This window comes from Bombus fervidus, chromosome 4, assembly GCF_041682495.2.
Source record: "Bombus fervidus isolate BK054 chromosome 4, iyBomFerv1, whole genome shotgun sequence".
Taxonomy (NCBI): Eukaryota; Metazoa; Arthropoda; class Insecta; order Hymenoptera; family Apidae; genus Bombus; species Bombus fervidus.
This window is the reverse complement of record NC_091520.1, coordinates 1,633,794-1,647,090: the sequence shown is the minus strand read 5'-3', so window position 1 is coordinate 1,647,090 and position 13,297 is coordinate 1,633,794. Positions and strand designations below refer to the sequence as shown.

At 30.5% G+C, this 13,297-nt stretch overlaps 3 protein-coding genes across 9 annotated transcripts in view; 1 reads left to right on the top strand and 2 right to left on the bottom strand.

Moving 5' to 3' along the window:
- Positions 1-13,297, bottom strand: part of Frmd5 (FERM domain containing) — a 146,660-nt gene that overhangs the window by 31,222 nt on the left and 102,141 nt on the right. The window lies entirely within an intron of this gene.
- On the bottom strand, positions 1,062-2,963 carry LOC141445751 (uncharacterized). The gene is made up of 2 exons (XM_074111705.1): positions 2,598-2,963; positions 1,062-1,299 (listed from the first exon to the last, which is right to left on the bottom strand). The coding sequence occupies exons 1-2, from the start codon at positions 2,922-2,924 to the stop codon at positions 1,159-1,161; spliced, it is 468 nt and encodes a 155-aa protein (XP_073967806.1). The 5' UTR covers positions 2,925-2,963; the 3' UTR covers positions 1,062-1,158.
- LOC139986815 (unconventional myosin-Ie) overlaps positions 4,154-13,297 on the top strand; it is a 38,859-nt gene continuing 29,715 nt past the window's right edge. For 3 of the 7 annotated variants that reach the window (XM_072002445.1, XM_072002440.1, XM_072002439.1), the window contains exons 1-7: positions 8,023-8,328; positions 8,642-8,767; positions 9,245-9,334; positions 9,444-9,538; positions 11,028-11,205; positions 11,348-11,510; positions 12,663-12,770. In XM_072002445.1, coding sequence (XP_071858546.1) covers positions 8,299-8,328; positions 8,642-8,767; positions 9,245-9,334; positions 9,444-9,538; positions 11,028-11,205; positions 11,348-11,510; positions 12,663-12,770 — 790 coding nt within the window. In that variant the 5' untranslated portion in view covers positions 8,023-8,298. Of the gene's footprint in view, positions 4,395-4,425; positions 4,693-7,556; positions 7,698-8,022; positions 8,329-8,361; positions 8,495-8,641; positions 8,768-9,244; positions 9,335-9,443; positions 9,539-11,027; positions 11,206-11,347; positions 11,511-12,662; positions 12,771-13,297 lie in introns of those variants that run through there. The other 4 variants (XM_072002444.1, XM_072002441.1, XM_072002443.1 and 1 more) reach the window with 4 other exon arrangements.

Genomic DNA, 13,297 nt, shown 5'->3' with positions numbered 1-13,297 from the left:
AAGGATTTTCCCCACTCTGCAGACACGAAGATTTTTGGGTGGTACTCCCCTGCCCATTCTAGCCATCGCGGCCCAGTAAGGTCTCCCTTAAGGGTGGTCTCAGTCCAGGGTAGCGCAAAAATGTTTCTCCTCTACTTTTTAGGCTAACTTTAGCTCCTTCCTTGCATCCTTAAACCTTTCGCTTCAGGTGCCGCATATAATCATTATCGGCAGAACATTTTCAATTGATTTTACTGATATATTGGATTAATCACTTCTTAGAAGTTACTCATTGTTGAAACGACAACAACAAAATTTCAAACATCCAAACGATATACTGTTTGTGCTACAAAATCTGTTAAATGCCTTTTTAGTGAAACGATATTTCATATACGGTTCTTACAAGAATTATTGTTATTTAAGACTTAGAAAAACATATATATAGCAACCATGCAAACTGTGCGCATTTCTGGCGCGCGCTTCCGTGACAGTACTTCGACGGACTGGACTGCCGAAGCGAAAGGGTTAAAGGTTCTAGTTTGTCAGCATTGTTGGAATTATTTTTCTTACCCATTAGATCTTTCTCCTACATAGCATTGTTTTTACCCTCAGCGCGGATAGGTCTTCGTTCCACCAGTAGTTTGCACCCTTCCTCTCACCAAGGAGAACGTCTTTTTTAGTTTTGCAGCACACGTTTTTCAAGACTCTCTTGAAACAAATCTCCGTGTACCTTCTCGTCTACCATAGCGTTGTCAATTACTTTCTCAAGTTCTTCGTTAAATTTAAGGATAAAATTATCTGGGTCGATGCCCTTCATAGAATATTTAAAGCGACAGCTTTTTCTTCCGATCGTTTTACCATAAAATTCGCGATAAACGTACTGGTGGTCGTAGCACTCGAACTTAACCTGAACCCAACACGAATCTCGCTAAATAATATACCAAATGTAAATAAATATTAAAAATAACGTAGATGTAATAATTAAGATGCAATTTTTAACGCTGTTTGCGAGAAGTGTAACGAATGAAATGGAACTTGTATTCTGTAATAGGATAAAGAAGTTTCTAGTAGAAATTAAAATGTATTATAGACATTTCTGTTTATTATATTTCATTATCGTCATAAATTATTCATTTGTTTGGTGTTACATCTATGTCAGAACACGTATGATACAATTTATCATTTCTTGAGTTCACACCGGCATAAATTTTTGTTGAGTTCAAAATAGGGCAGGCAGTTATCTTCGCCATAGGTATTGTTCTTTGTACTGTCGAGGAAACAGAAAGGCATCTCGTTCCAGCAATCTGGTCTCATTGAAAACTATAGACACAGAAAAACAAGTAATGAGAATCGTAAAGCTGAATGAAATTTATCTTATAAATGTAAAATTTATATGGTAATTTTGCAACAAATAAACCGTATCTCAAAACAGTTTCGAATAATACTTTTAACATCCAAGTAAAAGGTTAGAACGACACTCTTAATGTCTAAATAAATGCTCGAATTGTATGAATATTATATCGTACAACCATTAAAATACAAAGAGTTATTTTAGCATAAAATGCGAATTAACATTTTATATTATATCTTACAACTTTACCTTAAAATTTTCTAATATTTAGGTTAACTTTTTGCACATGAATGAACTTGTGGAAGTAAGTCGTTCGTTTCTTAAGAATTGAAAATATTAATTGCGTACGAGCATAATGAAATTAAGAAATTAGTAGAAAGAAGACTCGATTAGCTTGATTTCCGAGAGGCTGAAATGAAACACCGCAAACACGATTATGTGTGTAAACGGAATTGGTTTAATCGTAAGTTAGGTATTGATGTTTTGAAATAGGGAAGATTAGATATGCTAGGAAAGGTATATATCTTTTCACACTTGGTACAAATAATTATTAAACGTTACAAAAATATGATTAGTTGTAGAGGTAATTGAAAGAAGACGTATTCTCAACAACAAATGTGAAAGATTAGATACTATATACAGCAGATTAAGTGGGATTTATTAAAGTATTTTATAATAATAGTTTCTATCGTTGTAACATCCTATATATTATCCTATATTGTATATTAAATTGATTCCGATTATTCGTTTTTTCGTTTTCTTAGGGAAATGTTATTTTTCGCGAACACAGACAGTATAAAATCTTGAAAGATGTTTCAAGAACATAAAAAAATCTTACAAAGAATCGTAAGTAACGATATGGGTGTTTAAAACACGAACAAAAATACAATTTATCGCACATTTTGGAAATATATCTACGTATAGCGAAATTTATAATATTCCCATTTACCGTACTTCTAATTAATTCTACTACTATTGAAAACAGTTGCGCACGATGCGCACTCTATTTATTGCTCGACCTACTAAAATCCGAAGAGGAAAAATGTTAAAATTCGATTTAACGATCGAAGATAATCGATAATAGATATCGTTAGAAACTAGGTACAAGGATAATACATATAATTATAGCTCTTCTTTTGCGGGCTTCTCTAAATTAAGACACTAGAAATGAACGATATTGCAAACGATACATTTCATATTCGTGTAGCACGTAATTTAACGCCTTTGTGAAGTATAAAGCATTAAAAAGCATAGAAAATAGTATTACCTGACAATGATCGTAAATTAGCACCATTTTGGACGTCGATACACAAGTGTTGACATTTTTGTAATAATGGCGGCCAAAGTCGCATGGAAGTTTGATATACAATTCGTTGGCAAATCTAATCGAGAAACTCGAATGATCGAGTGTCTCGCCGACTTGTGTCACAGGTCCATTGCTGTGTACCAATGCTGCAATAGTTGCGTTCAACTGGGCCTCATCATAGCGAGTATATTCATTGCTGGCAAGGATTCCTGGCACAGCAATGCCCGTGACTAACAGCATCGAGACCAGGAACGTCATGATCAAGTGTGCACTTAACTTTCCAAACATCGTGTCACTGGGTCTGTCACTCAACAACTTATTTCTAGTTTTTCCGTGTTATATATGTATTGTAGTTACTACTTATCGCCATGATAAACTACGTATCTTTGTTCATTGGGCAATATCATTTTTTAGATTTTCTTTCTGCTTTCTTAACAACAGCATTGTAAAATTATCTATCAAACGCTAAGTTCCCTCTGTTATCATATTTTATTAGTCGATGAAAATTTTTTCTCAATTGCGGAAATGACAGATAGATGTCGTAAACAAAGATTAAAATAAATCTTTTCGGCAAAATAACAGTATAATAGTTTAATCTATTTCACCATCTGTCTATCGTTTGAGTCCGAGCATCTGATTTTTACTATTTAGCTGTATTTTCTCTGTAATGTACATATTCTGATTTCAGTAACTCTAAGTCACGCCGATATTTACTTGACGTCTCGATTAATTTCATCTTATGATCTAACTATTGCTTATAAGTGATTCATTCGACGCTAAGAAAAGAAGAGATTCGAAAATTTCAGTGCAAATATTCTTCGAATCGTAAAACAAAAGCCGCATAAAAATAAACGATACTTAGGTCTGATTTGTATGGAATTTTGACGCAAATGCAACACAGTCGAGTTAAATTGCATTTCCTTCGTCACTGAAATTATTTATGTACAAGATTATTCAAACTCTACTTGTAAATAGGTACTTGTAATAGGAACATTTTTAAACAATTTGTAAGAAAAAAACGATTAATTCGAGATCTATTGTGTAATTGTAATTATCGCTATTTTGCAGATACAATTTCATATTTTTGGTAGCACAACTAAAGAAACGGAACACCTGCATAAATATTTCCCATTAATGCATGAACATCCGCTATCTAGTTATCCCAAATGTATTTTCAATCTTTTTTTCAATCAACATTTTTACGAATTATAGATAAATACCGATTAATTTCGTTAAATGAAATTTTTCAAGATACACGTTTTATATTATGTATATGTGTTTTTAGCACGGTTCTTGTAATTATTGGAAATATTTGAAATATCTACGAATGAAAGTCTACGACTCTCTACTTTCTACTATTACAAATGAGCGTCTAAGTCGATGTAAGTATGTATTTACTTTGCAGATGAAAAATCTCACAATTGCTGTATCGTTTTCAGCGCGTTAAGTGCAACAGCGCGTAAAAGTGCCACCTGTTACTGACTTTATCGGCGCGACACCGTTAGAGACGATGACATTGGTTACGAGCTCACGTGTCTACATCTTTACTGCTAGAACTTTTCATTCATCGATTCCTTCAGATACCTACTCTTACAGTCATACGGTGTATTCATGTCAAAAGTATCTCAATTAATATTATAAGTATTTATATAAACGAGGCATACGAATTAAACATATAATAGAGAAGCTGTAGCATTCGTATATAATACGCAATGAGAAACATTCTTGAACGATTACAAACGAAAAGCGTGGTTCTGAGTAAGTCTGACGTATCATGCTATCATAGCAGTTCTGTGACAGGCGCACTGACTCACCGGCTCTCCAGTTAGTATTTGTCAGACTGTGATACGATCGGGTCTGTTTCGCGATTGTAAACTTTAAATGTTGAAATTTATGTCTCGTGATGATATATTGTGGTATTTGTGCCTGTATTTGTATAATATGATGCTAGTGAAATTATTTATTGTATTTATGTGAGTGCTTCTTTTGTATATTTTCTTATATCTAAATAGTTGTAAAGAAGAAACAAGCAGGTGTTTATTATTTACCAAGCGCGGTAAGTGTCGAAAACAATTCATATTTACTTTTTCAACCTTGATAATCGTATACATTGTATAATCAAATACATTGCAATTGTTTATTTATTTCGTCTAAACATCTAATAATGAATGTTAATGTTAATAATGAAATAAATATGGACACAAGATTTTTCTGAGTGAAGGTAAAACTATATAGACATTGTTAAAAACTATTGATGTTTATATTAGTATTAATAATAAATAAAATGTTATTAATGAAAATAAATTTTCCAAAAAATATGTATCTAAGGTTATAATAGGATAGTAGACCAAATATAGAATAGATTTATGTATTTCTACAGAAAAAGATTAATTCTTTGTTTTAATGTAAAAAGAAGATTAAGCATAAATGGAAAAAAACAACCATTGAATAGTTAATTTTATTTCCTCCATATTCTAAATTATCACCGATAAACTTTCTCCATTTTTATATCATACACAAGTCTAAGCATATATGCTAGGCCTATAAGCTCTCTAATAGTAAATGATTGAAATAATACCACAAGTAGAAGTACTATTTTTAAATTATTACTATTATATTTGTCTATTTAGTTTATCCTTGAGTTTAGAAGTTAGATTGTTTCTCTTTCTTATTTTAAAGAAGCGATAGGAAATTACAAAGAAGAGAATTTAAAAAGAATAAGAGTACGATCCATTAAAACATACAATTGCAGTGAAACATTCCATTACGCTGTTGTAAGTTATAAGTTATTGTTTCAATGACCAATACTGATAATCTTTAACTAACAGTTGCAATATAACAGTGTTTCAAATAGTCTAAATAACTTTATTTAAGGCTACCTATTTTATTACAAATATTAAATACTTGAAATGATATTATACATACATGTATATACAGTTGAAAATAATATAAATAATATCAATGAATTGTGAATGAGATAATTGGAACTCTGGCGCAATATGTTAATAAAATTGTAAAACTCATACAAACTCATACATAAGTACCTTTATCATGTTAGGAATCTAATCTGATCTATGTTGCTCAAACAAGAGTTTAGTAAATATATACTTCAAAATAATTTCATTCATTCATTGTCAGAGGAATAAATAGAGTAAGAGTTTAGTTTCTTGTTAACTAATCAGTTACTAGATTCTATACAAAAATTATAGCGTAAACTTCTTATTTTTCAGTTATTAAGTTTATAAGATATCTATTTGTACGATAAGATAAGTTTGTCTTGATAAGATTATACCCCATTTGTATTGTGATTGCCTTTACCATAGTTTGGTAGAAACTATGCATTTTCTACATAAGGAAGTAATTTCTTACATATTTATAAATATGTATAAATTATATATAGTACCCATTATATTTCCAGTTTTGAATAAGTTTTTGGGTAAATGCATTGAAACATTAATAAAGAAGATGTATCTCCTAATTACTAAAATAGTTTGTTGTATGTATAATAATTGTTATTTGCTTTTTAGATTTCAATTCTAACAATTATTGGATTGAAATATTTAATTTGTAATTATATTATATTTGATCAAGTGCAAATTAATTCAAATTTATTTTGTACGGTTAGAACTGTATCTTATACAAGACATTGTACTCTTATTAGTTATATCAATATATTATATATAACAGTTATATAAAAAGATATATTTATATCATTAGAACTGATTATATTATATCATTGAAATGTTAAATAGATTGTAAATTAACAATTACACGTAATCTGTATAGTATATTCTTTGCCAATTATCTTTTCTCATTGCATACCTCATGACGGATAGGGAAATAAATAAACAAAATATTTAATGAAAAAAATCTATAATATACATATAGCTAGGGTAAAAACATTGCTTGTATGCTCCTAGAACTTTCTAGAAGATAATTATTTATAAATTGTAATTTATTACTTGGTTGTTTTTTTACAGTTTTTTTTTTTTTTTGTTGTTGTCTTCTTACAGATAATCTTATTGAATTTCATTCGATTAAATATAGACTAGATTAATCTTTCTATAATACAATCATTATATAAACAATGTATACTGCATCTATAGAATACACGATACGTACATATTTCTTAATTTTCTTACCGTATAACTACAATGCAATACAAAGATATGATTACGCAAATACTTTATATGCATATTATTGCATGTATGATCCAGATGTTATAATTGTTCGGGAAAATTTAAAGTAAACAGTACAAAAGACTTTTTCCCTAAGGGAATAAAATAGTACGCGAAAGATTTTAGTTAATAGAAGAATATTAAATATATCTGCTTATTTTGAATAAAAATATCGGCTTTTATTTGAGGCATGTTATTAAAAAAAAAAAAAAAAAAGTAGTAGTAAACGATACCTGTAATTTAATTTAAATTCATTAAATCCATTAAGAATAAATTATATAAAAGCGCAGTTTAATAAGACTTTTGCAGTCATGATTATATCGTTTAAGTTTCCTAATATAGGTAAATGCTTTTTTGTTTTCTATATCAGAACAGGATCTTATTTTGATTATTATAATGAAAAATTATTAAAATTTTTATTCTTATTAGATTAAAATAAATAATAATTTTATATTTGAATATATGAATTTACATGTATATATATATATGCATATTTTTTTTAGCCTCACATGCAATGTTTAAAACGATGACGAATCATAATTCTTGAAGAAATATTGACAACATTGAAAGGCCGGTTATCTGTGTTTAGCACGGTATAATTTGTTACCTTGAACTCAATAAATTGGACGAGGTGGAATATGCCTTGAAAGAAATAATCGTCGCTGTTAACGTTACTTTGCTATGTAAGAATAGATGCAGTTCGTTCGTCCTTTATTATACGCGGTTACTGGAATATTCTCTCGAAAGATATCTTCGATAAAAACACTTGTAATAAATTTTGTTCTGACAGAAAGAAAAGGAGAACAATTGCGTATATATTTATATAGAAAAGGCAGGTTTCATCGATTCCAACGACCTTGATATACATACGTATGTTATCAAGGTCAGTGTCATAATAATAATCACAATCTCACGTATGTATATATTGCACTAAAAACGCCAACTCGGTAAATGTATACAGTTACTAACTATATAAACTATAGATATAAACAAACGACAAAGATTAAGCTTGGGTTGGATAAATTGCCGTAAATGCAGATATATGTGATTTTAAGCGAATAGAAGCAATGCTGAAACGACGTCCGAAGGGAATCTTGATTTCTGCATCGATACAAGTTGATTCTGATATTCATTCGTCGATACAGATCTGTATACATTGTAACACGCATCGCGAAACGTAGATGTCGATGCCTGCTATGCATAGATGAGCCGTCATCGATACGTTCGCGTTACGTTTACGTTAAGTTTTCACGTATCGTGCTCGTTATGTATAGTGGAACTTTGCTTATCCGCACCTCGTTTATACTTTATGCAAACCAGTCTTTGTTTAACTATACTGTTCAGTTATATGAATTCATAACTGAGCCTATTATTCGAACGATCTGTCCCTCCACATGTTCGGATAAACAAAGTTCGACTGTATTTCTCCTTTGATTATTTGAATTATTGAAACAAGCCTACTCAAATATACTTACGAACTGCAAATGCTTCTGCGGATTGTATTGTATTTATGCGTATACAGAACATTAAAAATATTTCATATAACGTTCTTAAAACTAGAGCTAAAGAACGGTTACATATATATATATATGCAGGATGCCCGATTCGAAGCTTTGCACGCAGTTGTCCTCCGAATTATTCATCGTTTCTACATTGTAGCAATCTTTTTGCCCAAAATAAGCAAGTATCAGACGACTTATAGATTGATGATGATACAGAGCGTGATTTCCACTGATCGTTTAATAAATTTTACAAGGAGTAACATAGATAAGACACAACAAATTTTCAAACATATGGCCAATGCAGAAAATTTTATTTTTGTTTCAGATGTATCATTGGCAGAGTCAAAATGTTAAAGTTTCCGGAGTGGATGATATGGTTTTGCTCCCGAAAATTACCGAGGATGCTATTACCGAAAATCTTCGAAAACGATACATGGATGACTATATATTTGTATCCTTAAATAATTGTTATAATAGCAATAATTCTTTATTCTAAGGAATATGTCGTTATACGTATTATGTATTAAAAAAAATTATATTAAGATATATTAAGACTACGGTAAAAAATTTAATAATGTATACGTGTATAATACACCGAAGCTTCTAGATATTTGTGGAATAAGATGGCCGAGAGGAAATTTATGGTTTTAAGAATACATTATCAATATCAGATATGTAAACTGTTGGTTTAAGGAAGTACAAAAGATTAATAGTATAAAAGATTAAAAGGATAAAGAAAGAGGTACTATTTTTAAGGGATGATACTTTCAACGGTAAATTTATATAAGAAAGATTATAGTAAACTAGAAAATAGTAAATTAACCCTTTCGTTGCTGAAAACGTCATGAAACGATCTATGTTACTATGTTACGCTTCTGATTTTAATGTTGCAAGTAAGATCATATTAATTTCCTTAATTAGCTATTAGACATGTATTGGTCCTGTATTAGTATCGATTAATCCTTTTAAGCAAATGCCATATTTTGGAGATAAGGAAATAGAAATTTACCAGGGTGCGGTAAGTAACAAGCAATATTTACGTAGTATCTAAATTATAAACGTTACAGCCGTATAAAAAGATCTTAATTTACGATACTTGTGATTAAATCCATTTTCATCTGTTTCAGGTACCATATGAAAATCCTCCGCATATTTATGGATTAGCAGACAATATGTACAGAAATATGTTAATCGATAAGGAAAATCAATGTGTTATCATCAGGTAAAATATATGTCCTTGCATGGGAATAGTACTTCTAAAATAATTATTTCTCTCTACGAGGTTCAAAATATCCCAAGTGCTTAAAATTCCTTAGCTGATTAATAATTAAAAATAAATACAATTTGAGAAGAAAGATAACATATAAAATGAAAAAGGCAATGGACATATTGTTACTTTAGACGAAGATATCGTTTTTATTGTTTTTATACGTATTTATATGTCCCGTTAATGTCTAATGGTTTATATACATATACGAAGGGTCTATTAGTGCGTTATTGATCGTAGGAAGATCTGTTGTCTGAAAATTTGATACAACACAGGCCCCAAAACGCTGGCTTGGAGCGCATCAGCGTGTGTAGGCTATGACTTAATGTTGCAATCTGCCATTGTAATTCATATGGAAATATCTTTCGCTTAAACAAAATATCAGTAGCATACAGGTGTACAGTAGGTAGCAGGTAGTAGGTAGTAGTTGTACATGAGACTATATTTGATTTATAAAGTAATCCTTTGCGCCAAACGCGATATAAAAATTCTTGGCTAATATCTATAAAGGCAGCTGAAGATATCTTGTTTTCTTCAAGATTATTTCCTATTTCGTTCACTATCCGATGTATTTGCTCCATCTCAGAATATTGTTATCGGAATGCAAACTGATACTGTGGAATGAGATTATTGTTGTGAATCACAGGTTTTAGTCGGTTCACGATAGAAGAACGTTTGATAATATTGCGAGTAGACAAATTGGTCCTACAAGAGTACGAATCACTTATCATAGCTTGGAAATACATAAATAATTCGCTATTAAGAATAACGTTTAAGCGCACGTAGAATAGATCTTTGACAAAAAAGTGGTTGTCCTCTTTGTTTCTTAAATTCAATACGGCCTTTATATCTGCTACGATTGATATTAATAATTTTGTAATTTCACTATATAATTTTTGCCTTTTTCTTCGTGACAAATTGTAAGATGTCTTTTGTCAAAACTAGTGTGGCACGTTAAAATAAAATTTCTTAGGATATTATAAAAGTATCGGTGTTAATTGCTTCTAGAGTTAAGTATACAAAATAATTATACATAGAAAGTAAGTCGAATCGTTCGTAAGGATTGCTAGATTTGCTGAACGTAACGATCTTAAAAATAAGACAACTTTTTGTTAAAAATCTGTCGTACGATTAAAAATTATCGTTAGGAAGAGATAGCTTAGGTATTTTCAAGCTATATAAATGGTTCGTATTTTCGTAGAATAAATTATCATGATGTTTAAATCATCTTCTTTGATACAAAGCAGCAGATACAGAGATAGTGCAATGTACGAATAATAATGTATGTAACTGTGCACTGTACTCGTGTACATACAATATGTACTTCGACGTATTCTTCGAAAGTCTAGCAATTTTACCCTCGCAATACTAAATAAACAATAATATTTGTAGTCGGCAGAAAATAATGCGTAATCGAATTATTTTATTTATTTCCATTTTACAGTGGAGAATCAGGTGCTGGTAAAACAGTTTCAGCAAAATACATTATGTCATACATCGCGAAGATTAGTGGTGGTGGTACACACGTGCAAAAAGTAAAAAACGTCATTTTGGAATCTAATCCTCTTTTAGAAGCTTTTGGCAATGCGAAAACTGTGCGGAACAATAACAGTAGCAGATTTGTACGTTTCATTCTAGATTCCTTTTATTTTACTAAGATTATTTATTTTCGTTACTCATTTTATTTATTTTATTTTAGCCATTAGTTTTGTTAATAATTTAAATGAAAATAGCAAGCATTTTTTAAAAATATATTTCTTTCAGGGGAAATATGTAGAAATGCAATTCGGTCCTAGTGGCCAACCAAGCGGGGGAAAGATTTCGAACTTTTTGTTAGAAAAATCGAGAGTCACTTGTTATAATATCGATGAAAGAAATTTTCATGTATTTTATCAACTTGTAACAGGTGCAAACCAGCAAATGAAATGTAAATATCAAATAATCTTTCTTATTATCGTTGGTGGGAAAATTATAAATTTATTTTTTATATTTTATTTTGGTCATATCTCATGTCTCATACAAGGTATTCACTCTAATGATCTGCAAAGTTTTTTTTTTCGTTACGAACCGCAAAAACCTGGATACTTTCCTTTTCTGTTACCGTTTACGGCGTGTGAAATTGTAGAGTTTCCGCTTTATGATAAGTTATCATTAATTTTGCATCGTATAAAGTACGAATGACTCATCAACGTCTTACGAGAAATAACGAACAAACTATACACGTAGCGTTTGCAACATGTTGCACTAAGAAATTGTACATTTATTTTTAACATTATTTTAAGTTGTACGTGTTGATATTTGCTCGTATGATAAATTTCCTACGAAGAAAAGATTGGGAAATCGTATATTTTACTCATAAACCGCATTTATAAGTAAAAACTTACAGGAAAGTTACAGGAAACTTTTTGAATTACACATTTCTTTCCACGTATTGTTCGTTAAGCGCAATTAAGAGAGAGATATAACTTGCCTGGGCTGTATGGAGCATTATTTTCACTGCTACAAATTTTTGGTATTACGTGAACAAAAATTGTTAGGCTTTTCGCAATATAATATTTAGAAAGAATCGTGTAACTTTACTTTAGAAAATTTTACGTAATCTTGAATTTTATCATGAAAAAGCAGCATTTCAAGAATGTTTGCTTCCTGTTATTCGTTTTAACAGAGATCTATTTTTATTAACTACCTTTTTATCGGATTTTTTATCTTATATTGGACTTTTATATCGGATTACATGACAAAAAACATCATGCAGACTGATACAGTGAACACCACATTGTATAGCATGAACCTTGACGCGATACAGGCGGAGACAAAAATAAGTGGACAGATAGTGCGAAAATAGGTATGAATGAAGTTGAATACGTCTGTATAGAAAGAAATCTAAATGTCAATTTCAATTATCTATTAAATAAACTATGTACCGTAAGGATAGTAAATAAAACTTAATTATGTAACAGTAGTGCTAGCTCGATTAAACTTCATTCATATCTACTTCCACCGCTTATCTATTTATTTTTGTCCACGACTGAATAGTTGTTGTTTCTATGCTCTATGTATGTAATCCTTTATTTTTCAGCTGAACTTGGATTGGTGGATGTTGATTATTACCACTACCTCAATTATGGCGAAGGGCATAAAGTCCATGACGTAAACGACGTCCATGATTTTGAAGCAACTTTGAAAGGTAAGAATTTGCGTTTCCGATTGTGCGAATGTTGCAAGGATTACAGAAACTGAGGTTCAAGGATCATTTAGGTATCCGAAGTTCATGCAATTTTGAGTAATTTAGCGAATAGGTTCTTGATAAAATAACATTACTGTTATGAGATGACGAATAAAAAAGTTCATATCGTTATTTCTAGTACAAAGGTATAAAAGTGTAAAAGTTCGAGAACGGTCAAATATTTCAAAAACAAAGGTTCTAAAAAAAAATGTTTCAGATAAAAATTTCGCTCTTAAAAGTTATATCGATTTATTTTATTTATATTATTTACATTGTTTATACTACGGTCGTAATATCCGTTCGACCTTGAATAGATGGGTTAAGGTTTCTTAAATGGGACATTTTTAATTAAAATGAACTTTTCATTTTTAAAAGTTTCGCGAATACTATTATTAGCGAAAGGATTAATGACGATGGATTACAGCGGCAAGCACTGTACAAAAAGTATTTGTACATAATCCCAATGAAGCGATTTTTCTAGCAGACCC